General features: G+C 32.8%; 2 protein-coding genes across 2 annotated transcripts in view; one reads left to right on the forward strand and one right to left on the reverse strand.

Annotated features, from left to right (window-relative positions):
- The window catches only part of LOC149410541 (regulator of microtubule dynamics protein 1-like), a 31,079-nt gene extending 17,912 nt beyond the window's left edge, over positions 1-13,167 (reverse strand). The window contains exons 1-3 of the mRNA XM_089648367.1: positions 12,715-13,167; positions 3,881-3,962; positions 337-643 (exon numbers count right to left, since the gene is read on the reverse strand). Of these exons, the coding sequence (XP_089504493.1) occupies positions 337-643; positions 3,881-3,962; positions 12,715-12,844 (519 nt within the window). The 5' untranslated portion in view covers positions 12,845-13,167. The remainder of the gene's footprint in view (positions 1-336; positions 644-3,880; positions 3,963-12,714) is intronic.
- Positions 13,168-20,441: 7,274 nt separating this feature from the next.
- egg (SET domain bifurcated histone lysine methyltransferase eggless) overlaps positions 20,442-22,364 on the forward strand; it is a 52,681-nt gene continuing 50,758 nt past the window's right edge. The window contains exons 1-2 of the mRNA XM_089648281.1: positions 20,442-20,567; positions 21,318-21,824. Of these exons, the coding sequence (XP_089504407.1) occupies positions 21,344-21,824 (481 nt within the window). The 5' untranslated portion in view covers positions 20,442-20,567; positions 21,318-21,343. The remainder of the gene's footprint in view (positions 20,568-21,317; positions 21,825-22,364) is intronic.

The following is a 22,364-nucleotide window of genomic DNA, read 5'->3' on the forward strand; positions in this document are numbered from 1 at the left end:
ACTTCAAAAGATGGTGTATGTATATTCCATAGAGGAAGACACTCTCCGTATCACCCTGGATACCAATCAGAATCAAAACAGAGCTTTAAATGGTTTTAGCTATGTGTTTAGTAATCGGATCTGAATACCCCCATGCCAATGCTTTCAGTCTGACAACAGTCCACAAACGGGGATGCCATAACTCAACTCCTGCGCAGAATAACATTAATAATAATTTTTGCGGACTGCTGTGAGGCAGAATACCCCCATGCCACTGCTTTCAGCCTCATAACAGTCCGCAAACGGGGATGCCATAACTCAACTCCTGCGCAGAATAATAATAATTTTTGAACAAACCTCCACTTCTCTGCTAATCTTCTTAGTGCCATTCTTCAGGCTGCCTCTACTGCTCCGCCCCTCCTTTTCCGAGTCCGATGACATGTCGTAGAACTCTTCGCTGGAGACATCATAGTCGGTGCCAATGGCGGAGTTGTACTCGGTGTTGTAGTCGGTGTCACTGGCGTATGCTGTCGATAGATTGGTGGCCGACTTGGCCTCAATTTTGGCGCCGTCGATGCCGTCAGTCTGGCCATTGGCGGAGGACTTCCTGGCGTGGTGTTTAGGCGGCATGCGCTTTGCCTGCGCACTCTTGCGCTTCTGGAGACTGGAAAAAGATATTGTTCATTTAAAAATCAGATGTTTGAACACTGTCATTTATTTACTGTTACGACCCTGTGTCGTCTAAAATGAAAAAAATGACACGAAAGAGAGAGAAGAAAGGACTACAAAAGACTGTGAACAGTTGACCTATGTCTCTTTTTCATTACTTGTTACTCGAGGTTATTCGAGTTACTCCGCCATCCTATGACTCCTCTCGAGAACCAAACCAATATTGATAAAACAATCAGACTAGTGAGAAATGAGTTACTATGTAATTTGTTACGAAAAACAACAATCTCTTATCGATTTACAATAAACGTACTACAGAGAAAACTAACATTAACATAGCCAAAAAGTAAATATTAATCAAAGTAAAAGAAATTTTATCTCTTTTTTTATTTACTTACTAACGGACCAAGTCCAATTAACACATTAGATATTACAGGAGTTATTGATGAGTTCACGAATTCTGCCATATCAATACAAAATATTACTTGCGTAATGACTGAAAAAAATCATTTAGGCTTAGACCAAAAAATTCAAGGTTCTGACTTGAGTTGACAAGTCTGGCCATTCTCTACATTGTTGAATGGAATCCATAATTTGTATTGATTGAGGAAAAGCAAATCATTATTTATGAGTCTATGGGAAGGGATATTGAAATGAATGAGTTGCAACAAAGTAGTTAAGTCAATCATAATGCTAATAATTTTGAAAATGCAGATGAGATCAAAGTTTTTCTTGCGTTTTTCTAAAAAAGAAAGATTTAATTTTACTTCGAGTTCATCGTATGAGTAATCGCCTCTTTCTAGCCTTAACCTCCAAGCATCCCCTAGTAAGCGATGCTGTACAGATTCAATATGATTAATGTAAACATCATAGAATGGAGAGCAAATAACGCAGGCATATTCTAGATTAGGGTGAATCAACGAACAGAAAAGAGTTTTTAGGGTAATAATATTATTGAAGTCAGAGGTCTATTGATGAAGCCAAGTAGTTTAAGAGATTTATTAACCACATTGTTATTGTGTTAATAGACTGAACAGTAGATAAGCAAAGATCATTTAGTTTATAATAAAAAAATAATTGGTTTCTTTGCTCGGTAAAGTGACGCAATTTTGCATTTGTCAACTTTTAATTCAAGCTGATGCTTTTACACACAATCATTAGATCAAGGCTGCCCAACCCCAGGCCCTGGGTCTGGCCTGGCCTGGGGTTAATTATAAGTGGCCCGCGCAACGAAGCAACGAATTATAAGTGGCCCGCGTGAACCATTTTCAAAAAACCCGCCAATCCGCCAATTTGAAAAAGTGTCGCGGGCCCGTGGTAAAACAAACAATGCAGCTTGCGCGCGGTCACCAGTGTTGCCAACGAAGGCGATTTATCGCTATTTAGGCTACTCAGAACGAGAATCGGCGACGAAAAAATCTAACCTGTTACTGAACTTACTTTTTAAATAAAAATACACCGGTTTTTGATATAATATTTTTTGCGTCCGAAATGGAATCTTGTAGCCACCCTCCTCCCCCCATGGAATTCGAAAAATTGTTGTGGGGAATCACATATGATGTTCTTGGGTGCGCGGATTTTTTTCTCAGCGAAGTTCCGTAACAACCCCTCCCCCCCATGGATTTCAAATATTTTGTGGGGAGCACTCATTTTGAATTTTTTTTGTGGGTAATTATGTTTTATAGAAATTCTCTAGCAACCCCCCCCCCCCCCCCCCCCATGGAAATAGGAACCGTCAGGTATTCAGTGGCCCGCCAGTGATTCAAAATCGTCAATTTCGCCCTACTGTTAAAAAGGTTGGGCAGCCTTGCATTAGATGATTAATATCTAATTGAAAAAGAAAACAATCAATTTAAATTTAACCAGAAATAGAATTCATACGGAACCAGGAGATTAAATCAGAAAAAAACGTATTGAATAATGAAGTAAAAAAAAAAATTAAATAATGAAGTATAAAAAAAACAATATAAAATAACAGATTTTATACATACTTTCTTTCATTTTTCAGTTACATATTAAGTATGCATTATAATAATAATGATATTTGGATGATTTGTATAGCGCCAATAGCCAAGTAGAATTACATATAATATATTTCTACAATGATCTATCTTATTACTAACTATAGGCTAGACAAACTATTATCAACTTATGGCTAACAGATTGCATCCACCGATTCTTCGATCACTAATACAAAATTATATGTACAATGCATTTGACCAATGAACGTGATGCTGCTTTAGAATGTACAAATATTATGCTTTATTTATATTCTTTACAGGCAGATAATATACAGAATATGCATAGAATGTAAAGAATGTTCACAATTCTGCAGTGCTGATTAGAGTAAAATTGCTTTTCTTTGCTGGTAAAATAAAATCTATGCAATACAAGAAAAAACAAAAAAAAACAAAGATATTTTTTGTCTATGAAACTTACCCTTTGAAAAGAAAATCACAACACATTTTCAACTGCAGGTTTTTAAAAAAATCTCTCAAGAATGAAACTGTCTTCAAATGAAGAATGCTTAATATAAAATATGAACTCGATATCTTTAAGCTTGGATGTACGATAGCTAAATGAAAAGAATTGGCATTTTGTCACAGTTGTTAAGAGGTCAAAAGTTATCTGCTTAACTATTTTTTAAATTATTATTTGGCAAGTTAACAGCAAAACCGTATAGTTAGATTTTAAAACAAGGAAATGTTTGAAGTACTACTATTAAAACATGCGTGATTTTCCTTCAAAATGTCTGTTTGATCAAACAGTCTGAAATTTTATGTAAAAAAGGAAATGTTTTCATGGATTTTTACTTTGTTGCATTTTTAGCCACCAATCAGGAAAAACAGGTAAAAATATTATTGCAATTAAATTTTAGTACAGATTTAATAGCGTTATTAAGGAAAAAAATTCCATAATTTCTAAGAGTAATAGCGTTTTGCATCAACACACCTTGAAATAAATGTTTTGAGTGGCAAAAAATTAAGTATTACAAAACCAAACATAATTGGAGAAGTTTCATAACAGCTCTACGTGAATTATATATTAGAGTCTTGACAATTTTGAAGAGGTCAGATTTACTTTACTTTAGCTGTAACAATCTTTTTATATTTTGTGATGTTGTTTGTTTTATGAACCTAAAACGATTGATTTAATGATTTTACAAATATGTAAATGGATGTAAACGCTGATTAATAAACGTCTAAATGATATTTTTATAATGCAAACTTACAACTGTGCTTGTAAATTCTTTAGGTGCTCCAACTCTTCTCTCATAGATGCCACCTGTGTGTCCAATCGGGCCAGATCTTGTGCTAAAATAAAATAGAAACACTTATATTTCATTATTTTTTTCATCCTTTTCCTTTTATAATGCAATATTTTTTCTCTTTCTTTCTTATCTCCTTTTTAGAATAATAGTTTATTATATTTTTTCTTTCAATTAAATATCAATGTATATCATGGTCACCCTACATGTTTACTACATTATACTGTAATGAATTGGCTGGAATTAGATTAATGGGTACCATTAGGTATCCAATTCGTAGAAATGTTAATGTAACAATATTGTTTTATTAATATATAATTTTTGCACTATTTTTATTTTTATTATTTTGTAAAATTATTAACCTCAACACAGGCTTGGCCTAGTGAAATTAAAAATTCTAACATAAAAAAAGATAAAATGTAAAGAAACAATAAACAATTATTAACTCCCTTTTTAGGGGCTTTTGCATACGAATAATTAAAATTATACAGTACTAGCTGACGTGTACCCGGCGATGCTCGGGGGTTATCCAATTACAATTATACGATATACAATTCCGTAGTACATTATTTTAAGGTGTCTCATAAGGTTTAGCCAGCGTTAGCAATGTAAGCGTCCGAAAATATTTTTTTACGACTTGATTACAAAACATCGACTTTTCTCTACTTTATATAAATATAATATGCACGGATTATATATATAAACCTTCCGGAAGAAATTCTCTAGATTATAGTGAAAACCCTATCAAAATCAGTTGCGTAGTTTAGATAAACTAAGCGCACAAACAGACAGACACGGATAGCGACTTTATTTTATACTATTTATAGATTATGCATAGCTGAACTGCCTCAGTAACAAGCTTTTGTATTTGTTTAGTGTTAAATTGAAGCTGACCACTGACTTGGTATAATTATTTCCCTCCATTAGTATTCTGGGCAATCTGGAAACGCAAGGTATTAGGGTAAGGAAACGGAAGGTTTTGAGGGCAAGGAAGGTTTAATTAAGACATTTCTCAGAGACAACTCTCAGATCAGCGACATCTGTAATTGGAAGGTTGAAAAAGCCTAAGCGAAATCCGAACACTAAGTTTGGTGATCGTGCATTCGGAGTATCCGGCCCTAAGGCTTGGAATAAACTTCCTATAGAATTAAGATGTATAACTAGAGATGGCAAAATTTAGCATTAATTTTCAGATTTTTTAGCATTAATAATTGGAAATTTAGCGTTTTATAGCATTTTGAGGCATAATTTAGCGTTTTGTAGCAAAATAGAAAAAAATGTATTTCCTGAATGTTTTTAGCGCATATTTTAAGTATTTTTGGTAAAATATATGTTTAACCTACATTTGCAAGTATTTCCATGTGAAAAATTATAAATAAATAATTTTAATATTAAATTAATAAGGAAGGAAACTCTAAGTACGGGTCGAACACAAACACAACAAATGCAGATAGCGATTAACATCAATAGGCGTAATTTATTTCGCACAATTTGTCAAAAAGCAATTTTAGCCTACAGTACAAAAATATTAAATATTTACACATAAAATAATAACAAAATTATAAAAAATCGTAGGAAAGGCTTCCAAAAATGAAATAAAGTAGTCATAATACTTTCCCTGCACATTCACATGAAACTACCTTCCTTATGCATTTTTCTCAATTCTTCTTTAGTTGTACTGGACTAAATATTACTGTATCAGCTTCTCCAATTTGTATGGTTCTTTGACTTCTGAAATACGCTATATTCTCGGAAAGCGTTTACGCATACAGTCGGTGGAGCGCGAGCTGAAGTTAGAGATGATTTTTAATCACTTATTTCCGCTGATAAATATCGATTTTTTTAAATTCTCAAATATTATTTTAATACCCAGTATTTTCGGGAAATTCGCGCCTATTTCGCTAAATAGAATAATTTAGCTGAAATACGGCCAAAATCACGTTTTTCGCGTTAATTCGCGAAATAGAAATCACTGAAAACACTTTCAAATGCCTTGAAACGCAAAGAAAACTTATAAAAGCCCTATTTTCGAACCATAAATATTTTTTTGCGTTTTTAGTTAAAACTAAATTTTGCCATCTCTATGTATAACCAACCCAACAGAATTTAGATCCAAATTAAAAACTCACTTTTTCAGACACTCATTTCCATAAATCCGTCATTCTATCCAAATATTGCTTTTTTTTTCCTTTTGTTAAAACTCACTTTCATAAATCACAGACACTCATTTCCATAAATCCGTCATTCTATCCAAATATTGCTTTTTTTTTTCCTTTTGTTATACCGTAATTGATGATTCACATACATACATTCTCTAGCGATTGCGTTCAACTACTTATGATAAAGTCAAAATGCTATTGACTTGCCTACCAATGGACAATAGACAATATCGACGGGAACATAACACGTCAATCGGTTTAATTGTTGGCAGATGAATCATTTAAATGCGTTAAAGATCGACGATTAATTTTATTAATCCATTTAAGATATATTTCCAGCTAATAATAAAAACTAATTTTATAAACACCCTGATATAAAAGAACTTCCTCCTTCTTCTGGCGCTTGTAAAATTAGATTGTTAATGAAAATTTGAGTTATAAGTTTCTACATATGTAAATATATATTTTATTAAGATAGTAGTTATAGGCCTTAGTCGTAAGTCTCTAGATATAAATCTCAGACGTAAGTCACTAGTTTTAAGTCAGTAGTTCAAGTGTTAACTATTTAAGAAATATATTTGTACAGCGCCCTTGAAGTGATTTCCAACGAAAACGGCGCTATATAAATTAGCCAAATATTATTATTATTATTATTTGTTACAACCTTTGCACATTTGAAAACATGCCAGAAGGCTACAAGTTTTAAGGTTGCATTTGCAAATTGGTGAAATAAATTTAGTCAAATTCCTTTTGACATTTCAAAATTAAAAGCAGTCTATTGGTCAATTTAAAAATTTGAAAGCACCAATCAATGCGGTTGTGCTGTTTAACCCATTGGCCTCCGAATTGTTTTGTACCGAAGTTTTAAATCTGCAGTGGTGTACTAAATCTTACATAACTTTTAAACTAAACATGCAAACGAAACAATTTTTTTAAATTTACTCGTCATTGAATTAAGGTATGCAAAAAATATATGCAGTTTTTTTAAAAATAATAATAATATGATTAAACGAGGATATAAAAATATTTTTTTTATAAAAACCATTTTTTTTTCTTTTTTTTATAATTGGATTAAGAAAAGTTTTACATTAATCATACTTATGACCATAATATATTTTATTTCAATTTGGGCTGATGTTAGCCGCCCACCACGCATTTTACGAACAAGCTTGTCAATTCCCGAACCACACGCTATTTAAAAAAAAATTCAATGAAGCTGAAATATAACAAAATTTCAATCGTAAATATCAGGAAAAAACTGTACCAACGGAGTCCTGCCAATTACTACGAAATGAATGCTTAATTATCTACAGAGCGATTGGCATTTAAAATTTTAAACACAAATGTCAATAATGTATCCCTTTTTCGTTTTTAAGCCGACGACACCAGACCCGCCAGGACGGCGTCGTTTGAGGCCAATGGGTTAACTAAAAGGACCAAAAAATATTGGTAATATCCAGAATTATTGGACATCGTTAATATGCACAAACCATTTAAAAAACCACTTTAATCAGTTTAATAACAATGAGAAGCAACTATTTTCAACTATAATTTGATGTCCTTTGTTTCCGCCATATTTTAACATAATAAAATGAAAACTGTTTTTTTAGGCTAGCATCTCTTTTCTGTTTTGAATAACAAGTGGACTGCAGACGGGTCTTCGGAGAATATGCGAGCATTCTAGTATTATCCTTGTTAAAATAGTTTTTGATGCGATTTTGACCTTAATGCATTGAAAAATGTATGAAAAACAAAATCAAAATCGCCTGAGCTAATAAAACCATAGATTCCACTTTTGATTTTATTAATAGCTCCTCTCTGAAGGTTTAAAAAATATTTTTTTGTTTTCTGCTCTGGCCTTCAACAGGTTAAACCCAAACTAAGAACTTTAGTTTCTAAATTAATAAATTTTAGGTTCTTAGATGACTGTCACTTTAAATATAATGGCCGCCAACTGAATAATAAATTTTAATTTTAATGTAATCACTAGTCAAATTAATTATTTTCCATTTCCAGTGACTGAAATAGTTGTTTCTCATTGTTATTAAACTGTTATACAGTGATTTTAAAATAATCTGTGCATATTAACACACTTCGGCCGGGAAAGGTAATTCTACCCGTTCGGTCGATTGCTGCTTTACGCGGGGAAGGGTAGTTCTACCTTTTGCGCCGGCCTCATTTCAATGGCAGAAAAGACGGAATTATTCAATGTTTTTATATGAATATTATATACCAATCTCTTTGTAAAGGTCCCAAATATTTGTACATAATTATCGAATCTTAATGCAAGTCTTCTTTTTATATTTATCTTCGTGCCTTTCGTTTACATCGGTATTTCAACAAAAGGATAGAATATTATTTGTTATTGTAATAATTCAAATACTGGAGTGAGGGTTTTTATGACCGTGAAACCCGATTCGAATCTCTATTTCAACTCAACTCCTATGTGCAAGCGAGCGAGAGATGTCGGGCGTATTTAAAGAAAGCAGATATGGGCAAATACCGATAGGCGGACCGTAATAAATATATTTACAAGGTTAATTGAGTTGCATTTCAAATAATATTCGATTTTTGTTTAGTACTTTTATAGCTTTGGAATGCTGAGTTACTACGTAGAAATTTTTATTAAAATATTTTAATTATATAGTGATTTAAGACATTTGTGCGGGACCTTTATTTTCGCCCGGAGACAGCGTAGCGCCAGCTTTAAATACGATATAGCTCAAGTGGTTAAAGTAAATGTCTCTTAGGCTTTAGTAAAATCGTGAAAATAATTCAAGTGCTATGTTAACATTATATAAAAAAGTAAATACAATAATACATGGGCCAGATAAAGGCATAAGTGCGTTAGTATTATATGTACCTGTGTATTGCAATACTTTTACCTTATCATTTTAAAATCTGTGATTAAATGTTTACGCTCACAGAAATATGTGAAACTAACTACTAAAGTATGAAGTATGAATGACCTTGTGACATTCCCCACTACAGCTTGACATGGAAAACTATGCAAGCGGCTAAAGGAACAACTAATTAACACATTTTATAATGCATGCACTACTTTGTACTGATAAAATTTAAATCACTGGTTGCAAATATTTCCGTGTCAAATTGTTCAACAAACATCATGTCAAATCAATCATCCATCATCGATCAATCATCAATCATAATCAAATCAAACATGATCATTTCCTTTTGTCTGTTTTGTTTGCTAATTTAAAAACAAATCTCAAATAATCGATTATTTATGAATTTTAAAAATTAATTGAGTTTGATGTAATGATCCTGATTTCCTTGATGAAGAATATTTCTTATTAGCCCATAAAAATAAAGTAATTTAAAAAAAGGAATGTTGCAATATGTATTTATTTAAATTTATACTTATGTATTTATCAAAACTAGTTTTGTTATTTGGCCGTTCCAAAATTATTTTCAATGCAATTTTCCTTATTGAATGTTTGGAGGATAGTGATTATCGCCAATTTAAATGGGTTTTTGGCTGAATGATTCTGTGGTTCTCCAATCCGCAGAATCCAAGGTTGCGTGATTACTCTCGGTGTGCTAAAATGAGAATTCGGATATCTTCAATTTAGTTTTTATTTTAACAAAACTCACGTTACAATAATTTTATGAACAAAACAGATCGCGTACGTTAGAGGAGATTTAGGGCTAAACCGGCGGCTAGACCACTGGAGATAGAATGAATTATTTGCCGCGCGAGGTATCACGTGCAGGTTCACAGTGATACCAGCCTCACATGAATGTAGGTAAAAGTAATGTTGTCATTATTTTCAGGAAATGTTAACTCCCTATAATTTACCCTACAAATTATTTAAAATACAGAACAAATAATAATATGGCTTGTCTTGTTTTCTCACAGTTAAATATATATTTCAAAACTTCCCAGCTCATGATGGAAAAAGTAATCAGATCTGAACAGTCAGGTTCTCCCCAATCTTCCTCTTTCTAAAACTTAACCTAACCCAATCTTCCTCTAGCGTGTGTTTTGAAGATAATTTCGCATTATAGTTAGGGTTTGCAAATCCCGCACCTTTTTCAAATCCTTCGGGAATGCGGGATAAAATTTAGAAATACTACAAAATCCTGCGGGATAATCGAAATATTCATAAATAATTTTTGTATTATTTGGTATCAATCATTTTTGATACCAGTAATATTATAAAAAGACATTGAAAAGGTAACTCAATGAGTATTTTAACAAGATTTTGTTAACCCTTAAATGCATACTGTTGCAAAACTGCAACATACCGTTCAAACCACCTTTAACTCTTTGGTGTATACTTAATGCACTCCGTTTTAGAATTATCAAGTTCACGGTAATATATTTTATCGAGTGGCATCACCCTTTTTTTCTTTCGCGAATGTCAAATGTCACTTTTTCTTTAACAAAGTGAAGATTCTCGAAAATTGGTTGGAGGTTGGAATTACAGTTTTGTTTTGCTGTTATTATTTTGATTTTCTTAGGTAGGTAGATACAATAATACAATACTTATATGTAATAACTCGTATTTTTCCGGTACACTTATTAGTTTTGAGAAATTTTTTTAGGTTTTTTATTTTTTTTTCATAACATTTGGCTAATTTATATAGCGCCGTTTTCGTGAGAAATCACCTCAAGGGCGCTGTAATACGTAAATTATTCATATTATTTTTTATTAAATACCTGCAACAATTTTTTATTAATCAAATATCATTAAAAAATTACAAAAAAATTAAATTCTTTATATTTCCTTGCATATGCATGTAAATATCTACAAAATATTTTTTTTTCCAGAAAAATAAATCATGCATTTAAGGGTTAAAAAAGAAAGTAAAAAAACATAGAACTATGGAGAGTCCTGTCACCCATATATGAATGGACATTTGTGTACTGCAGCCCAGCAGTGGAATACACTCTTTCTGCTTCCACACTAGTTGGAGGGACTGTGATCAAGAAGGTGTGTGCTAACTGAAGGTATCTCCCTCTTAAAAGGGAAATATCTTCAGTTAGCACACACCTTCTCCGTTCTCAAAAGGGGACATTTTCAAAATCGATTCCAGGTCTTAGAGTTTCCGAGCATGATATGCAGTTCTATCCTCTCTTCCTAACTTCAATTTCAGTTCCTCTTTCATTGACAAAGATTGACCAATGCTTATTTACATAAACAGCATGTTTTTCAGGTAAATTTAGTATTTTTTTAAATTCCACAAATCCGCAGCATCAAATATTTCTGAAATTGCAAACCCTAATTACAGCCTTTCAGCATACCCCAATTGAGGATGACATTGTCCAACTGGTTCTGTACAGTTGGGACTCTTATGTGGTAATAATATTTGAATATTATTGTTATCATCACAAAATACATTGCACATAATTTTTACAATATTATGACGGTACGTACAGCAGTTCACAGTCCAACCACTTTTTTTGTAAAGTAGTTATTAGACAGTTATATCTTCTATTTTAAATCCTCAGTCAATGTCAGAGTATGCATCATTATAATATATTATTTGTATAGGTACTACTTGAACACCAGAGTGCTCTTTTTTACACTGTACAGAAAATTAATTCAAGTACAAAATTTGTATGCAATAAGTCTTAAAAGGTATCATGATTTTTTATCTGGAATAATATATCTTTCTGGGAGGAAAAGGTCTTAAGTCAATAATAATATCAATTGTTCAGATGGCCAAATACGCTTTTCTGTTTCTGCAAAACATGTAAACTGTTCATAAAATATCATGAATTCAAAATTTTCAATATTTTTATATATTTTTAGTTTAATTTCAATTATTTTTATTTTTCTGTATTTTAATAAAATAATTTTGTGACTTTTGAATCGCAAAAGATACAGTTGTTTTATTATTCAGGGTGTCCGGGGTAAAGTGAACAAACTTCGAGAGCTAATTCTACACGATGGTAGAAGTAAAAAAGAAAAATAACGTTTTTCGAAATTCCATTGTTTTTTTTTCCATACAAAAATATTTTTCTGTACAAAAAATTCAACGTTTTTTTTACCTGAAAACTAACTTAAAACTTTGGAATTTCTAAAACAGTTATTTAGTACTTTAGACTAAGTTTGAAAAATCGAATGCAGGGAATTGAATCCGCCGCCTTAGGATCTAACCTCTTGAAAACAGCAGTCATCATACCATTTAATGAGAATTGAACCTGCAACTTTTAGAACGAGAGTCAGGAAAGGTACATTTTAATGATACTCTGGCTTTGTAAACTGCATTACCAATATTTATGCAGGTAAGATAAGGATTATATGTACATGTATAGGAAATTACACTTTGTTTCAACAATTTATGTCGGGATATATGGTAAAAGATGCATTATAATTCCATTTACATTTCAAAATTTACCTTTTAAAACAATCCCTTTGCCGCCATTTTCGACTTTTTTTTATATGGAACGAAACTTTCGCACTGTGTCACTCAAAGTGCGAAAGTTTAGTTTCAATCTAAATACGCATAAATGACTTAATTAATCCAAATTAAGAACCTAAAAACCCATTTTGTGCATATAAATTGTTGTCGCTTGTAGTAATTGATGAAACAAAGTGTAATTTACCTAATTTTTGCCTAAAAGTGCGGTGCTTAGGGAAATAATTACCGTATCATGAAGAAACTTACCCAAAACTACACGTCTTCTGTCATTGTAGATCTGTTCAATCAAAAACATGCCCGCTGCTCCTATTAATCCCATCAAAGCAGCCCCCAACATTCCTTTAGGAGTAAACAATCCATTGCTAATTCCACTCATTATCAATTTTCACGAGAACCACTGGATGAAACTAAATCAAATCACCTTCGCCTCACATTTACACCTCGGAACGGAACTAACTATAAATCAAAGGGCAAAGTGTAACAACAGAAAACAAGCATTCAACTTATATCTTAGACGTTTTTACAGCAGAAATGTCAGTCTTCATTAGTTGGACAAACAAACTAGGATCGCTTTAAGTATTTGACAATATGAAAACAATATCAAAAGGCATGATTTGAACGAGGATCAACTTGATAATGTGCAAAACATTGGATTTTAGATTTGCGATTGCGATTGAATTAGAAAGCTGACAGTTGTATAACCTAGTTTATTTGTCTATGGACATAAACACCTCCAATACCTCTCTTCATTCTAGAGATAGCGATGTCTATTTTCCTATCCCTGCGACATTGTCCCGGTGACTTAGCAGTCACTAGTTTACCAAAAAAAAACAATAAGCTCGGCCATTGACTAATTACAACTACCTATTCACCTAGAAATAACCCCAAACCAATTTGGATTTGGTTCACGTGCATTGCGTTTTGCCTTTTGTTGGTTTAGAGTTTAGCTGTTTTGTTTCCCAGCTATGCTGGGCAAATTAATTTTTTCAATCACAAAAATAAACCAGTTCCAAATATTTTAGATTGTACCTATAGCGGACTTTATTTAAAAAAAATGTAATCAGCTATCTGAATACAAAAAATAAAAGTACCTTACAGATAGCTTGAAGGCAGCATATTAGTAAATGTCAGAAATTAACACTGTTATCTTTATTTCAAGCAAAGTTTCTGAGATCATTTATTTATTTATTGATTAGGAACATTTATAGACTATTAACATGAAAAAATAATAATTAGATAAGCGCTGTAAAAAAACGTAGGTATATGTCAACAGTCCACTTAAAAATGTTCACATCATGCACAGTTTAAGTGTCATTATACACTATGTATTAACAAAAAGAATATATACAGCAAAACGTGAGCAAAGGCAAAAAAAAGGCAAAGGCAAAAAAAACATTCACAATCTATTGCTAATTTGCTTTTTAAAATAAGCGAGACTATTTGCATATACTATATATCTATGTAGTTACACTCAATAGAAGTGTACAGACGACACATTCTAGACAATGGATTGAAGTGTGCAATATTTTTCTTAAATAATTCAAGATGGAATATATTCTGATTCCTTAGATTACGTCTATTAGGAACTTTAATAAGAATATTGCTCACACAATGAGTTGCTTCAAGCTTGTCATGAATAATTTTGTGTAGACATATTAAGTCAGCAAATTTTCTTCTTTTATCCAGGGTAGTAAAGTTAAAGTATTGGAGTCGTTCTTCATAAGACTGCAGTACGGAACTTAGTCCATGTTTAAATGATAACAATCTTAGAATTTTTTTTGTACAGATTCAATAGTTTTTGAATATTTCAAGTTGTGTGGGTTCCAGATAACACTACCATATTCCAATTTGCTTCTGACCAACGAGTGGTACAAGGTTATGATGGATTGGGTATTTTTGAATGGTTTCGATATTCTATGTATAAAACCAATCATTTTCAAGGATTTACTCGTGATATATATGTACATCAAACTTAAATTTTGAATCAAGTGTGATTCCTAGATCTCTAATAGTGGTGACTGAATTCATCCTTCACACTAATCCCAATCATGATGTGATACACTAACAATGCATGTACATTAAATGTAATTTCTTTTGAGTTTACTATGCGGGTATGTTAATTACATTTATTTATTATTATTACACGCCCTAATGGGCTTTTACACACTACAAAGTTTAATAGTAGAGTATCACAGTTATTATAAATTCTAAAAAATTAAAACAATAAAGGAAACATAATACAACGAAAAAATAAAAAAATATTAAATGTTACAACAAAAGCATATAATAAAATAAGATACATTAGTAAAAATGATAAGAAGTCTCACATAAATAGATATTCAAAATAAAATAAAATATATTATATATTGCGGAAATTATAGATGTCTATTTGTGTCTCTATATGTAAAAGAATTGAAATAAACAATATTTATATTGATTATTTTTAAGATGAAATATATCTCCCAGATCAGAGTATTTATTTCCGAGACTGTGAAGTCTTGGAATCGGGGAATTTTGATAAGACAGTGTCCTGGTGTTATAAAAATAAAAGGGTAGTAAATTTCGGCAAGATCTTTTGGGTATGTGGATGCTGATTAATTGGAGTAACTCAGGACAGTCAATTTTGTAATGAAGTATTTTATGTAGTACTATCAAATCTGTGTTTATTCTTCTTTCAGAACGTTTTAATAGGGACAATTTATCTAGTAAGTAGTTATAATCAATGTTTTCTACAGGAATATGCAATTTATAGTTTATATACTTCAGGAACTTATGTTGAATCTTTTCAATATTATCGGAATGAATATTGTAAAAGGGAGACCATAACGTAGAGTTATACTCTAGTTGGTATCTAACAATGGTTTTGTACAACATGATAAATGTGCCTAAATTATTGAAGTCTTTTTACCTTATTTACCTTTTTATTGAAAAAAATATATGTTACCAAACTGAAGGGGACACATACCATTTTTGTAATTTTTATTACTATTGCTGTGGAGGTGATGGAAGCGGTGGAGGATATGTTACGCCCTTGAAATGGTTTTGCCCAAAAACGGCGCTGTGCAAATCATCCAAATATTATTACTATTTTTATGCAAAGGTACGTTCATGTAGGCGTATAGGAATAAATATTTTCTTTTACGTTCTGATAGTTATTTTTAAAATGTCTTATTTTTATCTTAGGTTTCCCCACAAATCTGAAAAAAATTGAGAAATTGATAGAAGCAATCCAGATTTAATAATGTAACCATATAACTGCGTACATATACGGAGAAAATGAGTATTTGCTAAGTTATTTTTATAAAACGGGATTTCAGGCCTTTAACGAAGGAATTAACAGGTTTCCTGTTAAACTTTTAGTAAATTTCGAATACATTAATTATCACGATGTCGGAACACGTGTTCCGTACCATCATCAGGAAATCACGTGTGCTCAAATTATTTTCATCCCAAACGCTTACACTGCAATTTCCTTCAGCTCCTATATAATCTTTGGGCATGCTGTGTCGAGGGGGAAAGAATAGTAAACCTACAAATTATCATTTATATGATTGAGCATGTTGTGTGGAGGAGAGGATGTAATGTACCTACAAATTAGGTATCGTTTCTTAACCTTAGAAAGTTTATTTTAATTACTGATTGTTTTTGTCTAGCTTTGTTTAAACGCCATCTATATATTTCACAAAATGGCACTACCCGATCGGCATTTGGCAAGGCTGTTAGCGTGGTTGACTCCTGTCCTTGGGAAGGAAGGTACAATCATATTTTTTTCCGCAGATATTTTTAAGTTGTGCCTATATTCACGCACGTGCACCAGTGCACCGGGATCAATACTGCTAGCTCCTTAGAACAGGCTCCATTAAAATACCTGTTAAACAGACTCAGCATGCCCACATTGGGTCTGTGTATTAGAGATGGCAATCGGTATGTTAACAATATGTTGTTCAATCAGACGAAACGTCCTCCTTTGCACAGAATCAAGAAGGTTTATCAAGTATTGTGGGCTCCAGCCCAGAGGTGGCTCCGAAATGCAATTTTCGGACGTACTTCAGATATGTGTAGGGTTAGAAGCAGGTTACTATTGAAGAATCTGACAGCCCAATGCAAGACGCCCAGTTTCTTGGAAGTCAGGTTTAATTGGGCTTCTACAGAGCTCCGATACTTGAGCCGGTCTGTTCTATATGGAACATGGAGTCTGTTCCATGGCTGATTTTTTTTTCTTTTTTCTTGTTTATTTTTATGAATATGTTGTATAAACTGCATAAATGTAATACGTGAAAGCCTATTTAACGGGCCTAAATAAATAAATAAGTATATATTATAATCATGTAACCTCTACCCTCCCTTAACCCTCACCCATACGCTCTCTATCCTAAGCTCTATCCTCATCATTGCTTCATATGCGAACCGAAATGCGAGCCGAACTACAAATTATGAGAAAGGAACGAAGTAATCCCTTGCGACGTTTCGTGCTATTTTCGTTTGCTTCGTTCTTTTTCATAAGTCGTGATTCAGCTCAGCAGTTCGGCTCGCTTGTGTATATGCAACATTATATGATGTATCTCTCTTTTATGTTAATCTTACATTATATTTAATGTAAAGTAGGTTAGTTTTCAATAATGCTATCTTGAAGAGGGTTGAACATAACCAAAAATAGTAGAGACAATGTATTAATTATAAAAAAGTGGTTAATAACAAAATAACTTTTCATTTAATGATAGTAGTATAATTATTTAATGATATGTAGTATTGTTCTAGTCTCTATAATTTTTATGTTACTGTTACATCTTTTACTAATATTATTTTATATTCATCAGTTTTAATTTTTATGTATAATTTTTGATAGCTTACTAAATATATTCAGTTTTAAAATGCACGTAAAAGCATTTACGCCCGGCTGGGCGTAAAACCAAAAAATATAAATACAATCAAAATAAAATAATGTCAAGTCACGAAGTAAGAAGCTAGTACTCAGCAGTCGCTAGGGCCAGTTAGGCTGCTTCCAGACAAACATGGTGTTTGCAGATCTCATTTAGCCAGCCCTAGTTAGGTCGACCATCGAAGTCACTCTTGTAATACGCGAAGTATTGAATAAATCCTAGATTTAATATTTATTTATTTCACGCCTATTAAGGCTTTTACATACATATATATAAAAAAAATATTTACGAAATTATACATGAAAATAGTGCAGGAAATGACTATTTAAAACAATTGCAGAAAAATAAATAAAAAGTCAAAATATCACTGAACTTGATCTACACAGCATGCAGGCACAAAACATAAAAAAATCCAAAATATTTTTTCTGTTTCAGTTGACAAAATTATTATATGTTAGTCAAATCAAATTAAATATCTTTATTAAAATATTCCACTACTTGATGAAAGAAACTTCAATAGGGTATGCTTATATATTGAAATTGATGTACTAAATATATCAACAACATCGTAGTATTTGTTTCCTAGCTGTTGAATCCGTCGCATAGGAGTGTGATATTAGGAAGTTGATATAGAATTGATACAATATTATGGTAGGGACTGTCTTGTAACCGACCTGCTTGGAGTATGAAAAGAGATTACATATAATAAATCAGGGGTATCAATGATTTTATACAAACAGGTTAAATCGGTAATAATTCTGCGATCAGATAATTTTATTAAATTTAATGAACAGAGTACGTTATCGTAATTTAGGATTTCTCTAGGAATGCTCATTTTAAAATTTACATATCTTAAAAATTTATTATAAAGAACTTATTCTCTAAAATCTCCTTCCACGACGAGTTGGAGAACTATTGGGGGAACACAACAGCTGGCGCAGCCGTAGGATAACTCGGTGGATATTTGTTTTGTCACACGACAACAGCAAGTACCACCAGGAGCGAGTGGGCTAAAGTCACGGGCGTGACTTTTTTTTCTCTTCGTGGAGAAGGGAAAAATTGGATCTCCAGGCCAAGGATCGGCGTAGTAAAATTCTGTTCCAGAAACAAATTACTAAACCAGGAAAGGATAATTATCCACGGTCAAGGCGAGCGGTGACCCCAAAAATACATCGAGGACTATCCGAAGGAAGACTTGTTTGGACAATGGGCCAAGAAGAGATCCGGAGATAAGTAGTTTATTTTGTTATTGTGGTCTGTTTTCCTTTATGGATATAGAGTCAGGCAGGATTTCGTGTTTCAACCATCTCATTGAAGACTGGGCGGTTTTCAACTTGTGGATTGATCAGTTTTTCATCACAAATGGTGAGAATTTAAACGCAGTTAAAAAAAGGCTTTTCTGTTAAATCTGTTAGAGCCAGAAACGATGTCTTTGATGATTAATTTGTGTTTTCCGCTTAAAGAAACGGGGTTATCGTTTGAGAAGTTATAAGCACTTCTTGATAAACATTGCAGTAAAAACATTCTGTTTTTAAATAACGAAAAATATGTTTTGCAACAAAACAGAGATTGGGGAATCGATTAAAGATTTCGCAGTCAGATTACGGTCATTGTCAACTTTTTGTGAATTCAAGTATTAGTTTTTTTAGGGCTCTGTGTTCGTATTACAACTTTTCTGACACAAAATCCCTTGGTTTCGCTTACGAGTTTGAACGTTTGTACGAGTTTTAACAGAGTTTGATTGTTAAGTTCATCTCTATATTTGTGACGTACGCTTTTGGGGCTTCTTAATTGGCTGAAAAATGAGCAAACTACATTATGAGATTTGAGGAATAACTTTGTGCTCTGTTTTATATTGTATGGAACATGTATTTATATTATCAAGGCTTTCTAAGCTAGGCGACGGAATTCGATGCAGAGTTGTATTATGAAATTATTCCAAGGTGGGGTCATTAAATGAAACTAACTAGACAGTGAAAATCTAGTATAATACATCAATGGACTCGGCCACGTCAGATTCACTGATACACCGAGCAAATAATTTTGTCAACACAATTTCTGAATACATGAATGGGTCGTTGGGTCAGAAAAATAGTTGGGAATTGTTGTCAAAGTAAGTAGTAACAAACAAAGGGGCAGCATAGCGCTGCGGTTAGCTGCCCGGCGCACAACGGTGGCTGGCGGAAATTATCTATCCCGTTAGGGACGGATTCATATTTGTATGACACTACCTGTGTAAGTCACACACGAATGTATGCTTCGGAGCGGCGGTACCACCCCTCATGGTTTATTTATGCACGCGTCACTCCAGACCGCCTCGCAGAAAAGTGAAGTCCGAAATTAAGTTGTTTGTTTTTGGGGTGTTATGCCGTATTGCGCTAACTCCTTCTTTAGCCGACGTTTCGGACAGCGTTGCAGTGTCCATCATCAGGGCAGATCCGGTAGATCCGAAGATGTGTATACCTACCTATCTACCGGATCTGCCCTGATGATGGACACTGCAACGCTGTCCAAAACGTCGGCTAAAGAAGGAGTTAGCGCAACACGGCATAACACCCCAAAAACAAACAACAAAAATGCTTTTGGCCGTGAAAATCTGAAAACTTACCTCCGAAATTAAGGTTTACAGAGCAGTCCATGGTAAGACTATTCAGCGCGGCGGCCTAGAGTGGCGCCTGGTACCGCCGCTCCGAAGTGTACATATGGCAGAGCCTATTGACCTAAGAAGCCCTCGACAGAGCATTAGTTCGATTTTGCAGGAAGCCAAATTTAGGGTGAGGGAAAATTGCCTGGCAGCCATCTTGTATGACTAAATTCAGAACTGATTTGTATGCGAAGTGGTGCATATTGGACTGTTATTATTTTATTTTTGTGTTTGATGAGGGAAGAAATAGGATACGTCATTAAAAAAATTATTTAGATTTTGTAATCTTCCATACATCTTCCCCCTCACCTCGCGGCTTCAAATTGTTCTCGAATTGCTCCGTCTAGGTCTTTTTATGTCCATGCGATGATCAAGATCGAGCAAATCACCGATCAGTGCCATCCCTAATTATTGATAATTTTTTTAACGCTCATTTCTATGGTGGAATGCACACATATTTTGCGCGCATGCGTCCTACGCCAAAGCATTTTTGTTGACAGTTCTGCTTTCTGCTTTCAATTTCGACGTATCAGACTTTTGAAAATCAGATATTATAAAGAAACCGTTCAATACAGGTAATTTGTATTCGAAAACTATTTAACTACAATGCAAAATTATGTTATTTGATAATTTTCACCGCTATTTCTTGTAGCTACGCTCGTTTGTGCCTCCCGGCATAATAATACTGCATGTTTTTTTTTGTTATTTTCGCTTAAAAAAACTTTGAATTGCTTATCTACTCAATAACAGCCGGGATATCCCAAACTTTATTTTAAAAAATAACCTTGGTTAAATTTTGCTATTCCGCCGCATAACTGTTGCTCACAGATTATAGAACTAATACTTCGTTTCTACTTACTATACAAAAATTATGTTATTTGAATCACATAATTTTTTTTTACAATTTCGTTATGTTGAACATCCCGCAAATATATAATAGTAAATATCCAACATATATTGCGCCGTTTAGTGATTCAATCACTCCAAAGGTGCCTTACATTGTTTATTATGGTACCATTTCCTAATAAAATTGTTTTTAAATTTCTTTTAAAGTTTTCAAAGCTAGTTTTTGACCTCAAACTAATGGGAGGTAATTACCCACCTCTCTGTACCCACCCTCGAATTTTTATGAAAACTTTGAATTAAAATGTGAAAATTTAATTTAATTTTTAAATACCAGTTATCCCTTCTGTGGCCTTCGATCTTCAATTCGAACCCTAATATTATTAATCTTCAGTGTGGTTCTGTTATATTATTACATATTATTAATATAGATACCTATTATTGATATACATACATACCTATAACAATATTTTTTCTTACAGATTGTGAAATAGAAACAGTTAAAAACATGGACGACATGGAAGTTGATAAACCGGCTGATGAGAAAGGAAAAGATTCTTCTACTGTGGAAACGATTCATACTGAAAAACTGGAAGGTAACATGTCTTCAGAATGTTCAGATCAAATAGACATGGAAATTGAACCATCTTTGGATACTGCACCCATTTTATCCCAAACGGAAGATGAGCTATTAAACGATTCATTGGATTTAGAGTCGGAAATGAACACTTTCTTAGGAGTTAGTTTAAACAGTGATGATAGCACCAACGAAGAAGAAAAAAAAGAAACAACAAAAGAATTAGAAAAAACAAAAGAATTAGAAAAAATAAAAGAATTTGAAGAAACGGAACAATTAGATAAATCATTACTGGCTGATGATAAAATTGGTTTCGGTGGTACAGTTTTGAATGATAAAGATTCCGCGTCGTCAAAAGTGGATAAAGGAAATGACACGGCAAAAGAATTAAATAAGGGCACAAAATTATCAGGTAAATATATATAATTTAAATTGTATTTTTCTTCAGGTAAATATTTTTGGTGTACAGGAATAACAATTTAAGAGGGCGAAAATAAATATAAACTGCTATGTCCTTCAAAATAATACATATATTTAATATAATTTTTTTTTACATAGTAATCACCACACCTCAACTGTACAAGCAGTGTCTAAAATTATAGCCTACTTTGTAATGCAACTCCATAAGCTGAAGTTAAAGTCAATTTTGAGCCATTTAATGATCTTTTATGTCTAAAAAATGTACATATTTTATTATATTACAAACTATTTGGTTTTCACTTTCGCACAAATCGTTACAAAAAAATAATGATTTCCGCATCTCCTGTGCCATAAGTGCAAGGATTTATTACCCATTCAACAGGTTTAGTGTACATAATTTCCCCTTGATTAAATATTCTTCCACGCAAGAGACAAGAAGATAAGAAAATGAGACGCTTAAATCACATTGTTTATACATATTTATAGTTGGGACCCTTACTTTTTTTTTTTTTTTTTTTTTAATTTTTTTTGT

The sequence above is a fragment of the Hesperophylax consimilis genome, chromosome 27 (genome assembly GCF_061612785.1).
Source record: "Hesperophylax consimilis isolate HC1 chromosome 27, BYU_Hcon_1.0, whole genome shotgun sequence".
NCBI classification, from domain to species: domain Eukaryota; kingdom Metazoa; phylum Arthropoda; class Insecta; order Trichoptera; family Limnephilidae; genus Hesperophylax; species Hesperophylax consimilis.